At 30.9% G+C, this 22352-nt stretch overlaps 1 protein-coding gene and 1 long non-coding RNA gene across 4 annotated transcripts; both read left to right on the top strand.

Moving 5' to 3' along the window:
- Window positions 1-5061: 5061 nt before the first annotated feature.
- Window positions 5062-13468, top strand: LOC111087535 (zinc finger protein 628-like). Of its 3 annotated transcripts, XM_022394477.1 has the most exons (3): window positions 5062-5321; window positions 9675-9773; window positions 10362-10676. In XM_022394477.1, exons 1-3 carry the CDS (start codon window positions 5210-5212, stop codon window positions 10595-10597), a joined length of 447 nt encoding a protein of 148 aa, XP_022250185.1. In that variant the 5' UTR covers window positions 5062-5209; the 3' UTR covers window positions 10598-10676. The 3 variants fall into 3 exon arrangements, 2 of the variants coding, with proteins under 2 accessions (XP_022250185.1, XP_022250186.1); XM_022394478.1 differs by lacking the exons at window positions 9675-9773; window positions 10362-10676 and adding an exon at window positions 13041-13468 and having other exon boundaries at window positions 5074-5321; XR_002612212.1 differs by lacking the exons at window positions 5062-5321; window positions 9675-9773 and adding an exon at window positions 13041-13468 and having other exon boundaries at window positions 10345-10599.
- An 85-nt stretch (window positions 13469-13553) lies between these two features.
- Window positions 13554-17496, top strand: LOC111087537. The gene is made up of 2 exons (XR_002612214.1): window positions 13554-13975; window positions 16547-17496. It is a non-coding gene; the product is annotated as an uncharacterized LOC111087537 (long non-coding RNA).
- The last annotated feature ends 4856 nt before the right edge of the window (window positions 17497-22352 follow it).

Genomic DNA, 22352 nt, shown 5'->3' with positions numbered 1-22352 from the left:
AATAATTGACTATTCTTCTTCAGGAGAACAAAGGCAGTCATTCTATTCCCAGCAGAAGTCAAAATTTTGTCTGTTGAAGACTATTCCATGTAATAGATTGAGACAATTTCATGGTTTAGTAGGAGCTGTATGGAAATTGAAGAGGGTATATAAAAATAGTGCACTTGTTCCTAGATGTAGTGATTGAAGTAGAAAGGTAAAACTCTTCAAAAGTGATGTTAAATAACATGATAATACAGAAGAGACTTTGCCAATGGCTTAATTATAAGTACAGGTGTAAATGTGGTACCTCCACAACAGTAGGATACTCATTTGCACAATTTGACCTCACTGGATACATGACTGTTCAAAAACCACTGTGCTTAGGATAAATAACCAAATAAGGCTTGAATGAGTATCAGACTTCAAACAATGGGATGGCCAAAGTTGGAGGATGGTCCTCTTTACAGATGAACCAAAATTTAAATCATTTGGCAACAAGTAATGATATGACAGTCATCAAACACAAATATAATGAAGGGAGGGTACCAATACAAGTGTGGATTGCACCTCAGCCAATGGTCTTGGCAATCTACACTAAAACGATAGTACCCTGACTACTGACAGCTAAAAGAAGATTCTTATCATTTCATTTTTTCAGGAACAAGATCTCCAGGATAGATTCATTTTAAAGCAAGACAATGATCTCAAGCATGCAGCAGATATGGTGTTTGGAAAGAAGAGGCTGAGGAACACTCCAATGTTAAGGCTGTATGGATCTATATGGAAACTGAGAAGTTCAGATAGCAACCAAACAATTTTGTTGAATTATAGAGAGTAAAGCAGGAAATTTGGAATAATATTTCACATCAAATATTGCTAAACTTATGGTAGCATGAAGAACAAGATGTGGTACTTTTATTTAAAATAAATACAAAATACTAGTGCGTTGTTTAACTAACTCACTTTTGTTATTTCTTTAATAACATATTGTACTAATGATAAATTAACCATTTATTTGTAATTACTCATTGTTTGTGAGTCCTATATGTGTAGGCCCGGCATGGCCAGGTGGTTAGGGCGCTCAACTCGCAATCTGCAGGTCACGGGTTTGAATCCCCATCACGCCAAACATGCTCGCCTTTTCAGCTGTGGGGGCATTATATATGCCGGTCAATCCCACTATTCATTGGTAAAAGAGTAGCCCAAGAGTTGGTGGTGATGACTAGCTGCCTTCCTTCTAGTCTTACACTGATAAATTAGGGACGTCTAGTGCAGATAGCCCTCATGTAGCTTTGCGCAAAATCCAAAACAAACAAACAAACAAACCTGTATATGTATCACCTGTATGTTTCCATAAGTATTTGCAATATTTCATATGATTATATATTTATATATATAATAAATAAGACCTTTATAGACCTCCATAATAGTTATTTTACCAGCTTTGTAAATTCTATGGTTACTTTTGACAATTACTATTGCATAAAACAAAAATTTGTTGATAATGCAGATGCAGTTTAAACTGTATGTATATTTTAACATATATTTTATGTCAAATGTTATTTGTTTTTTAGGTGTATCTAGTAAATATAATTTATTCTGAAGAACAACCAAGGAAGTTTTGAAACTTGTAAATTAAAAATGATGAAGCACCATGCAAAATGTAACAAACTTGCTTTGTTTTTTTGTGTGGTGTATGATTTTTTAATTTCAGTAGAACTAATAACTGAAGTTAGGGATTTGGTGGCCCAGTGGTTCATCATTTCTGTACAACTACTGCCAAAACAAATCATGTTCTGCACTTTTGGGCCCTGGGTGCATTACAGAAATAATGGTCAAATCCTGCTATTTGATCAGATGAGAGTTGGCAGTGGGTGCTGTTGACTAATTGCCTTCTTTCTAGGCAATTAGTTCAAAAAAGGGACAGTTTGTGTAGCTTTAAGTAAATATCTGAAAATAAACTAAATGAAGTTTACATAACCTACTGTAACCATCCTGAAACTCAGTAGCATGTCTAGGTGATTAAAAGATTCAGCGCTCAGGCCCATATGTGGGAATTTTTGGCATTTCAATATGATATTGATAATGTTTTTCTATTCCGAGTCTTCAAGACACCAACTGAGGATTTGGGGTACTGTCAAATAGAATTGGGGCATGGGCCCTGTGTGCCAGTGCCTAGTGATGCCTTTGCTGAAACTAACAGTTCTGTTATTGATTAGGATATATTAGCATTAGATAGGTATTTTATTGTGCCCCATTCCTACACTAATTATTTGTAGCTCTGAGTTATTCAAGTATTAACTTAAGTTCTCTGCAATATTGAACCTATTGCTTTAATTTCATTTTTTATTGTATGATGTTTTATTTTACATTAGAAAAGGCTACAGTGATGGCAATACATAAAGAACTTCCACCAATCACACACACAAAAACTTAATGAAATCATCCAGCATATTTCTCAAACAATTAAAATATGTGGTAATGCCTCTTGTACGAGTCTAGTGCCTTAATATTGTTCACATTTGTGCAAATAAACAAAGGTTACACTGATTATTCTTTATCACTAAAATTATTAGTTGTTTTTTAATTTTCTGATGTAATTCAGTGCTGTGTTTGCCAACTTAAAGAATTCTCTTTATTTTTGAAGATCAGCTATAAAATTATATTTATGGCAATAAATAGCAAGATACTGTTCTCAAAGAAATATGCAGTACATTAAAGTATTATCTGATGTCTTTGAAATGTTTACTAGAAAGCCACATACTTATTTGTGCATCATAATTACATCTTGCCATTTTCTATACAAGCTCAGGTTTATTTTCATTTAAAACCTACCAGAGTCTTGTTGCATGAACACCTGTGAAATATCAGGGATTGTCAAAACAACTTTGTATGTGATTGTAAAAAAAAAAAAGTGTTAAGCTTAAGCAGCTGTAGAAGTTGATAGTGGAAAGGTTGAATATAACATCTATTGACCAGTAATCTTGTAATAGTTCTATTTGATTAGTACTTTTATATATATCACTATCCATATTACAAAGTTTAAAGTAGACTTACCTAAAGCTAAGTTTGTTATCATTTAATAGTATAAAGTGTCTGTGGTATAGAAATACATTTTTTTATTCAAAAGTGTGCCAAGTAAAATGGAATCCAGAAGAGAGCTAGATATAAGTCTCTTGTTGCTTAAGTCTAGAGCATTTTTTTTTTCAGTAGAAATATATAATGTTGAAAGAGAAAAAAGTGTGTTTAAGCAAATTATAGAATCTTGGTGTTTTATAGAAACCATCTGTCTATTTTTTATTGTTAGGCTCTAAACTTTATTAATTTTTATATACTCAGTTCCAACGAGTTTACTTTTACCAGATTTTCAACAAACTGGTGTCCACTAGCCAGTCTCAATTCAAGAAGAAATATTATCTTAAAAAATTTCCTGACACTGGACAAAGCAGTACTTTCAGGATGAATTTTATTTATTGTAATGAACAAAGTGTAATAAAAAAATGCTATTTCAGAATGGCTGTTATTTAAAATGTGTATAAAATCAACCATTGTGTCTGAGATTTTAGGTATTCTCAAACTAAAAACATGGGAACCTCTGTAAACTGAGTAGTATGGAATTTCTAGAATTGGACATGGTTTCCTACAACCATAACTATTTAAACATTCTTCTAGCATATGTCTGTATTTTACAATTCTAAAATTCGCATAAGATGGAAAGATGAGTTTAGTCTTTGAAATGTTTTACAGTAATTAAGAAGTTTTTAACTGAATTACAGAAAATCTTTACAGGTCTGTTTTTTTTGTTCTTTTAGTGACAAACTTTGTAATAGATCATCTGTAAATTTATGGTTATTTTCTTGTGGTAATAAAGTTATTTCTTTTAATCAGGACATAACTAAATCATTAGTATTTTATTAGTGTGTATAAAAATAGATTTGTGTTTTTGTTTTTTATTAAAAGTATGATGAGAAGCTTAAATAAAAAAGTTTATTGAACAAATAAAAAATAAAACATAAATTTATTTAAGAAAAAGGATTTCCTGCATATATAATAAATGTGAGCTTTGATAACATGAGAGATTACCTAGAGCATCTAACCTAAACATTTAGACCTGACAACTTCAATTTATTATTTAGATATGTTTTTGTACATATATGAGTGTTCCTGTATTTTTGCATGCTTCAATTTGGGTCATCTTTGCATACATATCTGTTTTTTTGTGTAAATATGGTTTTTATACATATATGAGTGTTTCCTGTAATTTTACATGCTTCATTTTGTGTCATGTTTGTGTACAGGTCTGTTTTTTAAACAGTTTGATGTTTATTTTCACACAGTATTAATTGGTGACATGATATATGAATCACATTTGGTGACTTTTATGGAACATTTTTTAATTTTTCAACACAGAGATCAGTGCTATAGTTGAAGTTTTCAAATATGAATTGTTTAATGTAGTATTTTAAGATTATGAACAACTTTACCAAGTAATGCTTTAGCTGTAACACAATGTCTCTTTTTTTTAAATAATAAGATTTAACATACTGACATTTTTAGTTTGTGTTTAGATTGTAAAAAAGAAGTAAGTTATGTTCATTATTTATAAATCATTGATAATTTAAATGTATTATCTGAGCTCTAACTTATCAAAGGATGTCCTTAACCTTGGTTTCATTATAGTAACTTTTCTACAGTTTATGTTTTTTTTATTTATTATATAAAGATAAACAGATGTTTTTCTATATTTTGAAGTAGTGTCAAACTTAATACATTGTTTCCAGGGCCTAAGTTTTTTTTTTTTTTTTTTACTTCTGATGCTGATTTGGAGATCATCAAAAATCTAATTTTTTACTAATAACAATAACTAATTTTCTTAAAACTGTTTTGTAACAACCATTTCAAGTTTTTCATTTGTTAAATTAATGGTGTGAGAAAATAAATACTCTTTTTTTTTTGCCTCATGATAAATTACTATGGCATTATTTCAAATTGTATTCATTGATATCACAACTTAAAAATTAACCACATAAGCAAATACTTGAAATGGCATAAAACATGTATCATGTAAGCAGTCATGTCAGTTAAAGTGTTGTTAATCTTTCAGGTCTTTGGATCTCCTCGGACTGTCCAGAGTTGATAGGGAGAAGGCAAAGAGAAGTGTATTCATGTGATAAATGCAATAAATTATTTAAAGCAAGAGAAAACTTGAGGCAGCACAAAGAGTTCCATGACCGAATTAACCATGAATGCCCTCACTGTCACCGCAACTTTTCATACAAAAGAAACCTGTGGTACCACAAGAAACATGTTTGTAAATACAGAGTGTTTGAAGGTTGAAGGTGGGGAAGGATCTATTTTGCTTGTGTTTTTATAGTGTAATGAAATTATATGTTATGTGTACTTACAGTCTGTGCTTTTTGAAAATGACTGTAGTAAGTGAGTTTCTAACAAAGAGAAAAAATTATAAAATGTTGCTTAGAAAATTGAAAAACTTGGCTTAAAAATGTTATTGATGATGATAGCTAATTTTTTCTTGTAGTTAGCTGTTAAAATATAGCAGTATAAAGTCTGTTATAATTTTTATATTTGACATGCTTGAAAATTAAGTTTTTAACAAAGGTTATGGTAAAATAATATATGGAAAAACAGTGAAAGTTATTTTCTTATACTAAATATATAAGTGTGTTTATGTGTAAAGAGAGAAGGGTGGTTTGAGTGTGTTGTAGGTTGAATGTTTTGTACAAAAAATAGATTTAGGTAACATTAATTTCATATTTATTTACTGGTCAGGTTGGTAATTAAATAATTCTTTACATAATAGAAATCAAGTAGTTATAGCATCTTTACACAGGCTGAGAACACATAAATAACATTAATGGTTCACTTCTACTGAAGCAGAAACACAGGAGACAAAGAAAATAACATTGTTTGTCTAGCTGGTGTTTCATTATATACATTATATTGTAACAAAAAGAAAATCAATGGTTCCAGGATTAGAATATTGGGTAACATGGAGTTAAAATGATCATTTATTTGAGTGAACCTGACACTGTGAATTAAATAATGAAATTTAGATCAAATATGGTTTAATGGAGAAAGTCAATAGAGTGTAAAAAAAAAAAAAACACAGAAAATATTGTTATGGAATTAACAGTAAATGTTCTGATATCAGGATAAACCTCAGTAAAATTTTTTCAACCCAGTAGGTTACTTATAAATATAAAATTTAAAAAAGATTGGATATCGTATCAGATGTGTTTTGGTAGGATTGTTATTTTGTGTGCATGTGAAGAGGCTTAACAGTAAATTTTATACTCTACACTGTAGCATGGACATACCAGTTTTTAACAGCCACTTCATATTTAATATCTTTCAAGTTAAATAATGTTTAACCAAAAATGTTGCATTAAAAATTAAACTTAATTGAAGCTGTGAATACATATGTGGTATTCCAAAAGTAGTTTACTAAGCCAAAATATTTGAAATGTGTGTGTTAGTGTCTAACTTTTTCTTGCCCAAATTAAGGAAAGAAAATGGACAAAAAAGTTTTGCAACATTTTACTTGCATAGACAAAATGTCAAAACTTCTGCACTTACTCATTAGCTATATATGTAAAAGATGCTGAACAGTTGCCTTCTGATCTTAAACCACCCTGTTATGATAATGATATTTAACACTCTAGCATGGCAAACTCTCGCAGAATGCATTGTCACCCATTAGGAAAAAGACTAATAAGACTGGATAACCAATTAGTACAAGAGATTAGATAAATTTTTTAGCATAGAAAACCTAGAAAAACCAATGGAAATGACCCTGAACAGTGTGTGACTGACACAAAAATAAGGCCAACTCGGGTTAGAATTGGTTATCTACATGCTGTATGGGAACATGTGCACGTAAATGAGAGTTGTTTTTTTTTAATTTTGAGAGCATGAAAAATTATCTCTCTCTGAGCTAAATTAGAAAGAAATACTTGGTATTGTACAAACACCACAAATAGGGCAAGTCACTTTGTTTTTCATTTTAGGCTTAGAGATTTGTCACCAAGTTAAAGTACATAGTAATGATGAGTTTCTTTGGAACATGTCTGACTTGAAAATGGTGGTATTATTGTTAAGTAAGTGTCACAAGTAAGCACTTTAAATTATATAACATCTCAACATTAAAACCAGCTATAACTACATCCTGATAGTATTGAATGTTCTACTAATTTTCAAAATCAAAATCTTCTTTTAATGTACAGTTAAGTACATAAAAAAACTTATGCAGAAGACGTATAAGATTATCTAGAATAAAACTGGTCAGTTGTAATTATATATTTTTTTATTGGAAACTGTATCTCACTAGACATCTTTCATTTTGAATTCTGGATGTATTAGTTTGTATTTCTTTTTGGTCAAAATACTTACCCAAGTTTTGAGTTTTAATTGTTTTTTAGAACTGGAATTTATTGTACTTTTTATTGTATTTGCAGAATCTTTAATTTTTACAGGTTTATATCATACCTTTTTGTTCAGTAGTAAGCTCTGTTAAGGGCATTAGCATATACTTAATTTGGTTAAATTATTACCAAATCTTTAGGGCTGAATGTGGCTTAATTGTTAGCATGCTGAACTCAGAATCAATAGGTCCACAATTCATGCTGCAATGCTGATAAACATCACTCCACATTTTCAGCTGTGGCGACATTATAAGAGTGGCAATCAGTCCTTTTATTTGATGTAAAGCTGAAAAGGATCTTTCTTTTTTCGCAGATGCTTTTGCCTCTCTACTCCCAAAATTAGGGATGGCTGTATTTAAATCTTTTTATATCAAGATTACTCCAAGATTATGGAACCTCTCTCTCTTATACACACAAAATGTCTCATTGTGTTCATTGCCACTCATTTACTATTTTTTGAAGAGATATTAATGAATGCTTAAATATATTCTTTGTTAGACTTTTATGTTTTAAAGTACACACTAAACTTATGAAATATAACATCTACTGTTACATCACATTGCACTAATATTTATAAATACACTAAAATTCATTATTAACTTACCTAACTGTTGTTCATCTTAAAGTATGATTTACATTTTTACGTCTTGTATATTTTATTTCCAAAATTTATGGGATATATGAAAAATTACATGTACAACCATCTACATTTTGGCATTGTGTATTTTCTTGTATGTGTTATTTTTAATGTTTTATATTTCATTTATTAATGTAAGATTATTTGATAGGCTTAAGTCATTTTAGTGGTTGAAATTGTGAAATTCCAATCAACAATGCATATTCTCATTGCATGTCATTAAGTTTTATATATATATATATATATTTGAAGCACAAAAATCTGTGTCTGTTTGTCCATTATCTAACTGCTACTAGGTTGATGGGCCAATCTCAACCAGCCTTTGTGGGATGATAATTTGAAACAATGATCATGTTAGTGAGAGGTTCACAACCGCCTCTACCACCACCACCCTTATTATTGCTGTTGTTTAGCATTTATTACCTTTGATGTAAATTAACGTTATGTACATTCATAGGTGGCTCCACGTCCTTACACCAAAAAACAAACTATTAAATTTTCTATAACACAACATACACAGTGTGGGGAGGAGGGCACACAAATGTCTTATGTATCTCGGAAAGTATGCTAGCACTCTATATAAAGAAATGAAACAAAATGGCTGCCACTATTGCAATAATACATAAGCTAAGCTGAAGTTTCTACTCCAACAGCCACAATAAGGCTGATATGAAGAGCTGTTTTTTTAATTATACCAGCTTCCTACTTTGACTTGTGACCATTCAACTTCAGCCCATAAGATACTTCAGCAACCATTGACCATTATATTAATTAATCACATGAAACACTGGAAGGACATTAAGAGGTGGGTGTTGAAAGTGGGGAACAGAAAGTGCCTCTACTGCCACTACTTTTGCCACTTACTCTTTTTAAAAAGTCACCTTGACCATAGCATTGCACAGTGTATACCATGTTTTAAGTATATACTTAATGAGTTCTTAAACCTTACACAAAACTTCTGGTGAGTTAATAATGAATACTGTAACAATATGTTATGTTATGAATAAATTATGTGAAAGTTATGATTTTTGTGTTATTTATCATAGCATCCACCCACACATTTTTTTTAAGTTCATAACCTGAACAAAGGACAAGTACCTCATCTTGTATATAAGTAAAATCAACTAACAACTCAAATTTAACATTCATTTGCAACAAATTAAAAAGTATTTGTATATCATGAAAAAAGTCTGTCAGTTTTTATTTATAGTAATTTTCATGTTTATTTATACATATCCTGTAAACATAATTTTGTTTAAAATGTGTAAGAAAATACTTTAGAAGTTGAAGTGCTTCTTGGTTGCTATACTTTGAATAGATGTGAAAAATGTATTGTAATTTATATCCTGCACTATACTTTCGTTTACTTACAGTTTAAATTGACCTGAAAAAATGGATATTTACACTGGTATTGATCACTAGAACATTGTGTTATTTTGTTTTTCTTTTCTTTTCTGTATTAGTTCAATGGTTTATATTGTGAAAATAAAGGGAACTTTTGTGCCAAACAGTTGTAGTCTACCCATTCATTTTGGAAAGTCTAAGTAAGCTCAGTACTCAACACAAGTATCTCTACCAGTTAGATATCATTAACTGATATTTTTTCCATAAAGGACATCAACATGATATAAAGGAAATGGAGATGATGACAGCCAATGCTAACTCCTCCCATTTTTCTTTCTTGGAGCAAACTGTTGGCACAGGGCTGAGCTGTAATTATCCATCAGACATGTTATTATTAATAACAACTTCCAAATCATCTGAGTGAAAGTAAAAATAAATGTATAAGTAATATGTGAATCACCTTATATGTATTATATTGCAAACCTTTTTTTTATCATTTGCCCTGTTTATTAAGTTTCTTTCTAAATACATCTTTATTTATGTAAATATTTTCTCAACTGAGTGTAAATAAAAAAGTGAATTAATTTAAGAGTTTAATTTCCTTGTGTGTCACTGGATTCTGGATAATGATCTTATTGCTATGAATAAGATATCTGTCAGATTTAAGAGGATTTTGTACTGTTTCATTCCATATTTGTTACATTAAAATGCCATGTCATGATCATTGCTCGAAAAATCATACCTCTTCTAATAATTTAAAATCCTCACTTATTCAAAAATATAGTAGGCCATCTAAGGTAGGTTAGATTACCTTTAGATTGATGCATGTACACACAAATAAAGTATAGAGTAAATAAAAGTGCTTATAATTTTTAGTATTTGGAAATTTATTTTAAATATATAGATTCTTATTCTTCTTTATATTTATCTCATTCTTACCACTATTCATTCCATAGGCCCAGGAGAACAGTGGGTTCCTGTTGATTATTTGAAGACATCAGGAACAAAGATCGGAAACATTTTCGTATGTGACACGTGCAACAAAGTTTTCAAGACAAAGGACCTTTTGAGGCAACACAGAGAATTTCATGAACATACTGTACATGAGTGCTCATTCTGTCACAGTACCTTCTTATACAGAAGAAACCTACAGTATCACATGAAACGATTGTGTAAATACAGGGCATTTTGAAAGTAAATTGAGAATTTACTAAGATTGTAAATTATGCTGTGATAGTTTTCATGAAATTAGATGGCAAATCAAATTTGTTTACAAACAGTTTTTTAGTTGTTTTTTTTGCTCATAAATATTTTTGTAGCTTTACAATGTGAAAAAAAAATTGAAACTTACTTTAGATGTTACAGGATCATAAATATATATGTTTTTAACATTAATTTTACATGTACACAAATCAACAAATAGATAAACAATTTATTTTTCAAAAAGAAGCACTTTTTAATGAAAGAAAAGTGAAATGGCATATAAGTTTGCCTTTTAACTAGGGATTCATGGGTACCCGGCCAGGGATTGGACTACCCGGTAATACTCGGCTCCAGCCAAGTGTTGAAGTTAGGAATCTAAGCCCTAATCTTTGTGGCAACTAATGTGGTACTGAAAGTTAAAGTCAATAATTGGTTTACTTAAAAAAAAACATGTTCTGAGCAACAAAAACTGACCACCTGCTGAAAGTTGGGGATTCAGAGAACAATGGGGGATAATAACAGGCATGGTTTGGCTTTAGAAGTGGATTTCTGGAGATGGTGGGGTTTTGAGAATAATAGGGTTTGAGAAGTTGGGGCTAGGCATTGAAAGTTGAAAGTAAAACATGAATGTTCTTCGGTGATTATTTGGTTAAGTGTAATAAATGTCAATTTTGTTTTTGTTTCTAATTTTTGTGTATGTTGTGTTTTTTTTGGGGGGGAAGAACCCGTTCCCAGTTCACACTTGGCCCTGGCCAAAACTTAGTGAACCAGATCCAGTATTTGGCCAAATTTTGCAAATCTAATACATTAATGAATGAAGAAACATTCACACACATCTTACAATCATGTAACATGTTCCTCTTTTACATGTTTTGTTATCTCATAAATAATGCAACAGAAACGTACAATGTGTTACACTTTCACACATTTTTAGTGCAGCAGAAAACCATAACATATTACTCTTGTACACACCTTGTTATTGAGAATAATGCAACAAGAAGATGTAACATCTCATAACTACACATTTTAATGCAACAGAAAATGGTAACATGTTTGTTATTAAGGATAATTGAACAGAAAACAGTAGCATGTTACACTCATCTGCATTGTTTTTATGGATAATAGAACATAAAACCATAATTTACAAGTCATATTACTGCAAGATCAAGGTAACAGAAAGGCAAAACATTACTCATGTAAATATTTTGCGATTACTTGGGTAATGAAACAGAAATCTATAACATATTCAAGATATCATAAATGGTTCAACTAAACCTGTCGTGGAAATAATAAGCATTAGATTAGAAATGGTTATAACCTGTATGAGGTTAATCTGTTAATATTGCCTCCTTTTGCTATTGTACTTTTGTTTTGTAGATCAAATGTTAATTATGACTAATTCAGAAACTCTATATTTATTAACATCAACATTTCAGTGTTTTACCTTCATTAGGATGTTTTTAACTTCTATCATATTAGATCATAAAGTTCAACTCAATCATTGAAATAGATATTAAAGTGGGATTTAAGAGTTGAGACAATAATAGAAATGTCCTGATGACCGATGAAATTCAAACACCAAAATGTTGATATTTATAAATGTTTCTGGATTTAAGCATAAATATAATTTGGTCCAATAACAAATATACTTAGTACATTTCAACTAGCATAACAAAACTTGAAAAATAAATGCTAGCATACTGTTTTGGGGTACAAATGCTGTATTGAAAATTTACCCAATTACCTATATTCTGAGTCCAACCAGTTAATGAATTTACCATTACTGTAGAACAGCATTTGAAAAAGTTTCTAATGTGTCTTAGTTTGAGGATCATTTGATGTTGTTTTATTAGTGAAATAGAGTATGGTTAAACTATATGCATATTTTCAATATGGATGAAAGCATTTAATGCAAAAAGATGTATTCAAAAGTAGTTTCAAAACAAAGTTTAATTTGTCACATAGATGAAAAAAAAAAATTTTATATGTATATAATGATCAATGTGCAATCACGCTGAAAAAAAAAATCAATCTACCAAACTAACAAGATATTGTCAGGAAGATCATTTTCCTGATATTTGTCATCAAAAAGTCATATTTAAAAAAGTTTGTATATTCAAGTTGCTGTATTGATTTGAAATTGTTGTCTTGAGGCCTAGTACTCCAGCCCAGAGTTAAACCAACTTTTTACCTTAGTAAGAACTACTGTATAAGGTATCTGAATGACTGGTAATATGTAAGTGTTCACGAAATATAATAGCTGGTGTTTCTGTATGTCGAAGTTATTGATATAACATGTTAATAATTCACGTTAGAAACAGTTCTTTTAGTAACTAATTACTTTTGAAAGTTATTTGTGCAAATTGAACTGTAATACTAGCTCATACAAAAATTGATTGTGACTCAACTAAGTTGTAATCTTGTATTTTCAGAAAATGAAATTTTCCGAACCATCAGCTCAGACATTCGTCAAATCAACCACGAATCTTGGACATGCAGACCCAACAGTACATCTGCAGCTGTGTGTCAGATATGTGGGAAATTCTTTAAAGCTAAACAAAATCTCAGGCAACATATGCAGATTCATGGACAGAAATTCCAGTGTATAAACTGTCAAGCTACTTTTAAATTTAGATCTAACCTTTTTCGCCATCAACGACGATTTTGTCCATTCCGAGTGCAAGAAAAGAGCTGATAACTTTTAGTTTCTTTTAATCAGCAGTACCATGAATGGTTATAGGGAGTAATTGTTGTTCCTTCCATGATAAAATATAAGGTAGAAGAATAAAACAGGTTTAATAATTTTTAAGTAAAAAGATTGAATATTTTTTCTTATCTTGCTATATCATATTTAGTAACATTTAAAATTAGATAACATATTATAATGAACTGCAAATTTTGTTTTTACTAAAACATTTAATTTTATAATTGCTGTTCTCATTTTAGTATATATATGGAATATGTATGCTTCATATATATACCATTTGGTCACTGTATTTTTTTTACATTTTGTTTAACCATTCAGTGAATGACATCATAATAATGTTCTTGCTAGAATAATGTTATTGGAAGAAAAATTGATAGTATCAACTGCCACACAGCATAACAGCCAAATACTGTTCTTGGGACTTTCAAGGTTTGGAATTTATTTCTCTACAAGACCTTATGATTCTTTTGACCAATATATGTACAATATATGCAGATCCAGTTGAAAGTTATTAAAGCATTTTTGGTCATTTTATCCAGATTTTTTAAACATTATATTATTAATATACATTGTTATCTCACCTTTTCTTTAGGTCTCCATGGTTTCAGTGTATTCCTCTTCATAGTGGTAAATAAAGTGAATGGTTTATGCTTTCTTGGGGTTAGTGTTAATGTTATTTTTGAAAGCTGTAAAAGAGTTACAATTTTCAAACCTACTGGTGCCCATGAACCACCTGTTAACTATTATAATTCTGATTTTTTTTTATCAATGACAGGGTTGGATACTTCATATAAAGCTAGTAACATGAAATCATGTGCAAGTTCAAAATAATAACAATTAAGAAGGATGTATTGAACAAAGAAAGGTCTTAATGGGATCTGTGGCTTCAGAAGTGTCATTATTTTATTTTATCAATAAATACACATTTGAATATCCATAAAACTTTCAAATTTAGTTTACATAAGCTGCTATTGCCCAACCATGATCTTCAATTTTAAAGTAACAAATTGTAATGTGTTGTTAGTATTCTTGTTAATTTGTAGCTCACAGGTAACTTGTTTAGTATTCTTCCAAATATTTGTATATATGTAGCCAAAACATAAGGTTTCTAGTATATTATAACTCAATAAAGACTTTACTTTCGATTAGTTCTTGTTGTTAAAAAATAACAAAAGTTTTTTCTTTAAAAGGAAGTAAAGAAAAATGTTTTAGTTTACTTATAGGATAATAATTTTTTCTGTTAATATTTTATAGTAAACTATAGCAGTACATCACAAAAAATCGGAACTTTGTAAATACACCACATTAAAAGTTCTGTACAATACTGAATTTACACTAGATTAACTGATCAACATCTACAGAATCATGTCCATTGCATCCCAGTGTCTAGTCTGTGAGTCCGTGGTTTGCATCCCGTTGCCGCAAAAACAAGTTCCATGTTTTGTGGCAATGGGTGTGCTATGAGAATTGACAGTTAAATCTCACCTAAATCTCTAGCTTCTCATGAATTTCTGAAACAAACAATCTTTACTTCCAATATCACTGTCCACAGCCCTATATTAATGGAAAATAGCAGCTGATCACATGGAGATTGAGCTTTAATGTAGTTATTCAATTGGAAGCACTGGAAGGCATTTGGGTTATATACTTTGTTCAAGTGTTTGCTGTTTTAGTACTAGTATTAAATAGCCTCAATGCTGTGTTAGTTTTAATTCCCGAATACCATCTACTGAGTGTTATGCACCAGGCTGTACGAGTACTAGAGGGTATATTTTTCCAAGAACAAAGAAAAAACAACTGAAACTATGGGTGAAAATTTCAAGCAATTCTACAAGGGTAAGAAAACTGCACCAATGAATAATTGGGAATTGAAACTAACCACTGAAATGTTAACAATATGCTGAATATTATCTAATTTCAAACAGTGTATTGTACTGAAAAGTGCATAGAAATATGGTTAATAAACAGCTTTATAAAACAAAAGTACTCTGTTTAATTTTCATGTGTCATTCTGAACTGTATTATGCTATAATAAATAACTTGTCTTTCTTCATTAGAGTACATTTAATCAAAATTATATTTGTATGTTTTGTAAAAGTGCTCATCTAGAACAGCAGAACTAATATTTATGAGAGTTGGTTTGGTTTTTTATTGGCATTTATTATTTCAAATCTTGTCTGGTATATACAAAATACCTGCATGTTGTTTTGGAACACAGAAATTAACCTTGAAGTTAGAAGTATTACTAATGGTTTTGATCTTGCTGTAACATTATGTGCTCCTCTAATTTTAAATAGTTTACAAAGGATGGTGTGATATTTTCATTCCTTGCACTCTAGCAACAGTTCATTTCCAACAGTGTTTTAATCAATGATTCGGTCAGGTGTGGCAACCCATTACAGTACGTTATGCAAACAAAAATTCCACATTTCTTTATTTTTGCACTTGTAGCTTTTTTCATATTTATCTGTTGCTACAGTTTCATACATTCAAGCATATTGCAGAGGTGGAGATCTTGATATTATTGCATTTGTTAGTCTCTTTGATAGCTTATGCATATCTGTGTGTAAAGTTGACTTCACTATTTCACCAAAGTTACTAGACGTCAATCTACAAGACCTAGTCTCTAGTCAAATTTGATATATTGCTTGCTCCTGTTTCAGTTTTTTCCCACAGTATATAATTTGGCATTTTCAAAATAACTTAATTAAATTACTTAAGACATTATCACACACAGTTCACAAAGTCTAAGCTTTCTACTTTATCATGAACTGTCCTTTTTTATATAGAAGAATAAAAATAAATCCTACTAATTTACCAGTTCATTTTTATGCCCACATACTTTTGCTCCTTGTTTCTTTAATTCATTTCTCAGCTGTAATAGCCTATGCATCTCGTATTTTGTCATTTTTTGTTGTAAAGCTCAATGAATATGATATTTCTAATACAAATGTGGCAAAATATAGGATTAGAATAACCCAGTTACGTGTCAGAGCCATCTAATGGAATAATTCTAGATCTACTCTATTAATGCCACCTACAAGTACGTACTGTGTGTCATATAATTGGAACGTTAATTATGTTGAAAATACATTGTGGTAAACTCTTATCAAATATCCAGAAATCTTAAAGTTTCTCAAGTTTGCTTTTCTAAACAGTGATTTTGATAAAGTTTTTTGTAATTTTGTAAACACTAGTGTATAGTTAATATCAGCTTTTATCGTATTTCAGTGGGACCATGGTCACCACCAGTCATGAATGTTTCCACCAATAAATATCCATGTGGACAATGTGGAAAAGTTTTTACTATGACAAAGTACCTCAGACAGCATGAACAGTGTCATAACAACAAAGTCTACAGATGCCCTTACTGTTTTTTGGTTATTAAGTGGAAACATTATGTAGATGTACACGTGAAACGATATTGCCCTAACAAACCAAAGAATAAAACTTAAGGATGATTTTCTGATTCATTTTAATTCAAAGGTACAGAAAATGTTCAAGTCGGCCCCTGACTCCCTGTTTTTTTTACATTTCATGCAGAAAACCTCACTTGATAAGTCATAAAAACTGAACTTCAGTAGTGTGGAAATGTTGTATTGAACCATGAAAAGTACACTAAGGTTACAGGGTTCTTGGAAGAAATCAAAATTAAACTAATAAAGTCTGATTTATCAAGTTTATGATAGATGATGCAATACATTACATGTCAAAATCTTTGTGTAAGGCATTGATATAAGGTTGTCTGGATAAAGAATAATCTTTTGTATTAAATCTTTTGCTTATGCTGTCACTTGTAACTTAACGTCTTAAATATTTCATACAGAATGCCTTGTATTTCTAACAAGTCTTCCACATCTGCATTGTCCTTGAAGTTTCCAGAACCTTTTTGACCTTAGAGTTGTCAAATATCATTACTGATATTTTTGAGATGATTAAGTGTAATTTAATAATCTTTATATTGAATAATTCAGTGTATGCTTATTAGTTTAGTATGGTTATTTGTAATAAAAAATAGATTATAAAAATATAGATAACTGCATCAAGTAAACTTGGATTGAAATTGTAAAGTGTTTCACTGTAATAATTTGGAGATTCAAAAAGATGTATCTAGAATATTACAACCATTACTTCAAGAAATAAATTTTATTATTGGAGCATTTTTGAAATTCTTACTGTGATATAGTTTGGTTTTGATATTTTATGATGTGCCTTTATATTTCTGCACCATTTGGAAAACTGACTGTGACAAATTTTAGAGATCAAGTACAGTTTGTGGGAAAAAGAAAAATTACAATCTCTGAGTTTTAAAACAGCTATGTGATTTTTAGGATGAGGTGGGGATAAAGATTTATTTGGTTTCATTTTTGTTTTCCTCACCACTGTTTCCTTAGGTAAAATATATTTTATGTTCCTCATTAAGAAGCCCAAGTTCAGTCTTGTCATTTTTTATTTTTTGCCATCTCGATTTTGCTGGAGGAAAAAAATCCAAATATGTCTTGTTTAATCTACCTATTATTTAGTTACATCATTATACAATTTTTTTAATGGCTGTTGCTTTTTAATTCTGCTATAAAAATTTAGACATGATCTTATCGTTTTTGTTTGGAAATGGGAATGGACCCATTGAGTCGATGGTAGGTGTTAGTATACTTCAGTGGCATACAGTCATGCACTGTATGACTGATCAGAAAACTAAAAATGTGGTGATAACATTATACAATGAAATGTCTTTTATATTTATTACTATTATTTTACTATTTGTTTATTGCATGCTTCTTTGTGCTGTGGCAACATTCTCATCTCATGCTGTGAGAACCCTGCATATCTTATCTCAGTTATGTTATGCAAATTCTGCATTTTAACCTTGCACTTCCAGCACCATCCTGTTTTTTTGGAGTAATGTGACTATTGCCAGTTAGTAAAACCATGCAAATCATGCTGCATTGAAATAGCATGACAAATAGTGCATGCACAGAAGTTCAATGTCAACAATGTACAGGCTGCATTGCTTTGCTTCTCTTAATTTTGTGATTTTTTTTTTGGTAATATATTCTGTTGTCATTTGTCAGCTGGATTTTATTTACAAATAGGGTGAATAAACCTGTTCTCTGTATGTGTGTGTGTATTTATTTTTTATTTTTTCTATTTTGGAGGTATATTACATTAATAAGTTACTACTGCATGACCTGCTTTAAAACCCACCACATGCCATTGGTATACTTTCAACCTGAGTAGCTCCTTATGTGACACATGGGCCAAATAGTCATAGCCATCCCTAATTTTGAACTATTGAGCAACCACATTGAGGCTTGAACCTTGGATCTTCTGACCAGTGTGATATACAAGCATACTAGATGTCTTCTGTCCACTTTAACTCTTAAGTTCATTCAAAATGTTTCAATCATTCATGCATACAACTGCATATAAGTTTAGCATTGAACTTTGAAAAAGTAAGTGGCTAGATTCCCTTAATCTTAATTGCTTATTATTCTGGGTCATTAACCTATGGTATCACATGCTCCTTCTTATGGGAGAAATTAAAGTAGAATCCGGTTGACTTTACATGTAAATCTTATATTTTTCTATACAAGATCAAGCCTTTAACCTTCCTTGCTACCATTTCCACTCAACTGGTTTATTCTGCTACTTCATTCTTGTGTTTTTGAACCATTAAATTCAGTATTTGGCAATCTCAAAGACATTTCTTATTACCCCACCCATTATGTTGACAGAGCTCATGAATGAAAAGGTGTTGCTTTTCAACACATCAGATGCATAAGATCTGACCAAGGTTGCTAATTGGCTGGCTTTGAAGTATCCCAAGTTGCTGCAAATCTCCCAGACTGTTGGACAATCCTTAACATCTTGGTAGATGAAAGTTGAATCAGCTGAGATTTCTACAACACTAGCCTGCCAATGTAGATGAGTTTTCTATCAGCTCAACTTATTTTAGTCCCCATTCCATTGCTAGAGCATTTACCTTGCCCATTAAGAAGGCAACCAATGAAAGCCACAGGACCCCATTACAAAACTATGAAGTGCTCCATCACAAGGTGCAATGTGATAAAACATTGACCATGAGTGAGATCAACATAGGAGCTTCGATATATGCAACTTCTCAATCACTGTCCAATAGTGCCAAAAAATACCTCTGACAACAATAACTCAGACACACCCATCAGCAGGTTCCCATTTTTAAGGGGCTTTACCAAACCCATGCTGGTAAGTGGACTGAGGTCTGGATCCTTCACAACAGAATAGTGCATCAACTAGTGAAGTAGGCAGACCCACCATCTCTGTAGGAAGAGAAGGAGCAGCAATTCTGAGCTGAGATGACCCAAACGTGTGAGGGATAAAGAGATGAGGCAGACCACTGCGACCAGCTGAAAATCGACATCTGCATTCAGGTGTTCCGATGATCATCAAACTGGGGTGAGTGTTGCACTATTGTGTAGTCACTTTCATCATCTTCTACCTTTTTAATATTTTTTATGTAAAGAACATTGCCCTAATATAATTGTTGTTCAAATTTCCTACTTGCAAATGTACTGATATATTGATATTGCTAATGTACTAGCTATAATCAGCAAATGTTGTGTTTGATAATGTAAATTACTTTACCCTTCCTTATGATAACCTTTCTCTTCACATTCAACCACTTATGTTCAAGTATTTGTCACTGCACTAACTTTACCCGTCACACACAAAATTAATCATTCCTTTTTTCTTTTTTGGATGTAATGTTGATTTATTTTATGTTGTGTTTTTGATTTTAAATGGTACTATTTTGTATTTTTAATCTGATTCATGATAGGCTTGCCTTGTAATTAGGTAAAGGATTTATTTTTTTACCTTTTGATTCTAGTGTGTTTTGATCTTTGTTTTATTGATACTGAGGGGTTTTATCTTGTATTTAATGCGAAAGGGTTTCATTTTGTACTTTTGATTTTCATATGCTTTACTTTTAATTTAGTGTTTTCTTTCTTGTATTTTTGTTGTGATGTTGAGAGATTTCTTGTGCTTTAATTTTTTGTTATTTTTGTATCATAACCTAATTTTCTAAGAATTTATTCTATTTTGTTTTTTTTAATTATATGCCATAATGTGATATTGTATTAATATTGTTTTCACATTGTAATTTTGACGTTTAATAGTCTTTCATTATGTTTTGTGTTTTACTTTTGTGTTGTGGTGTTTATGTGTTTTTATAGGGTGAGAGTAAGTTACACCAGTTCTTACCTAATGCATGAGTTTATTTCAATGGAATTTTAAATTTTAAAATTAAGGGATGGTCTGAAAGCAAAGGGGATAAGAAATATGCAGTATATAGTCATACTAGGTGTTTTCTACTTCTTTATACAACTCTTACATTCATCAAAAAAATTTCATACGTACCAGTACATGTATGTTTAATGTACAACTGTAGTCAAGGTAGTGGCTAATTTCCTTTCATCCTAGTTACTTATTCTTTTGGGTCATTCACCTATGGTATCATGTGCACGTTTTCCTAGAAATAATGTATGTTAAGTACCACATACATCATAAAAATGGAAAGCAATATTTTCCACTGGAGAGTCATATGATACACTTGGACCTTTCTTATCATGAACCATTGTCATGGTTCATAATAGGGATTGCCCAGGAATTTCACAAAAATTCTAATAGAACTTATGGGCAAAAACCATCTTAAAAAGCAGACATGTTCTTGTAACAACACTCAAAACCTTCTATCTCAATTGCCAAGGCTGCTAATGTACTGATATGAGCAAAAAAAGTTGATTTTCCTATTGTTAGATAAAATTCTAAATTCATCCATTTGTTCGTTATATCATTGTTATTATTCATATTATTCTTGTTTCACAAGCCTACAGAAAAAAAAGGCTATGAATATTTTATTCAAACCTGGGCAAAACTACTAAAAAACTTCTGTGCAGGGCATAGGACTATTTTTGTGTTGATTCTTGAAACAGAAAGATTTTATCAGATTTCTCATCGCTACTGACCAAACTTCTCTTCAAAGCCATTCAAGCACTGAAGCCTATGGCAAAAACTGCTAGGTATACTGTGGCAAAATCTATGCAAAGCTACTAAACAAACTCCTGCAAAGGTTGTAGGACTATTTTTAAGTTGATTCTTGAAAGTTGAGATTATCACCCTCTAAAATTTTAAGTTCTTCTTTGCTACCAACATAAGCTCTTCAAAGCCATTCAAGCATCACAGAAATGTAGAAACCACTTAAGCACCATTATGCTAATTAAAAATACTCCATGTGATAGTAGTTGGAAACTGTATTATTAGAGTAAAAAATGTGTATATTATAACAGTGTTCCAGCCTTATAATTGGTATTGATTATAGTTTTACAAGCTGCTACAGAAATAATGGCTATGAATATTTTACTGAAACCTGGACAATAGTAATGAATGCAGTATTGAGTACTTCATGGGGTAGCTTTAAAATTCATTGAAGCATTTCCTTTTTTTACCCTGAAGAATATTATCTAAGTCCTTTACTTTCTGCCATTGAAAAAATCTGGTGTTTTACTAATGCGCATTAATTGGAAACTGCCATGTTGAGGATTCATCATTTCTTGAGTTTGCTGTTCTTTATTTATGAAACTGATTATTTTTTCATTAAAAGTTAATTTATGTGCCAATAAATGTATAATATCTACAATGTTGTTGTGGGCAGCTTCTTTTTTTTACTCAACACTTGTTAAACAGTTATTTGCACAAAACCACCTGGCTCAGTAAATAATGGTTGGGTGGAAAGAAAAAGCCAATGTGGCAATTAGCTGTTGAAAAAACATGTAACATTTATCTGAATGGATTTGCACGTGTGTTGCTTAAAACTTCTTTTCCATAAATGGACATAGTAAAACTTAAAAAATAAGATAATTAAAAATTGGTAATTTAAAAAGGGAATTGGATAGTTAAAGTACAGAAACAAGATGAATCAAAATGCAATGGTTAAATTTTCAAGCCTACAACAAGGGACTCTTTACAAAAAAAGGTAAACAAACTTGTCTGGAAATAC

The sequence above is a fragment of the Limulus polyphemus genome, unplaced genomic scaffold (assembly GCF_000517525.1).
Source record: "Limulus polyphemus unplaced genomic scaffold, Limulus_polyphemus-2.1.2 Scaffold2268, whole genome shotgun sequence".
NCBI lineage: Eukaryota > Metazoa > Arthropoda > Merostomata > Xiphosura > Limulidae > Limulus > Limulus polyphemus.
Note: the sequence above shows the minus strand (reverse complement) of the source record. Positions and strands in the feature narration are given on the sequence as shown.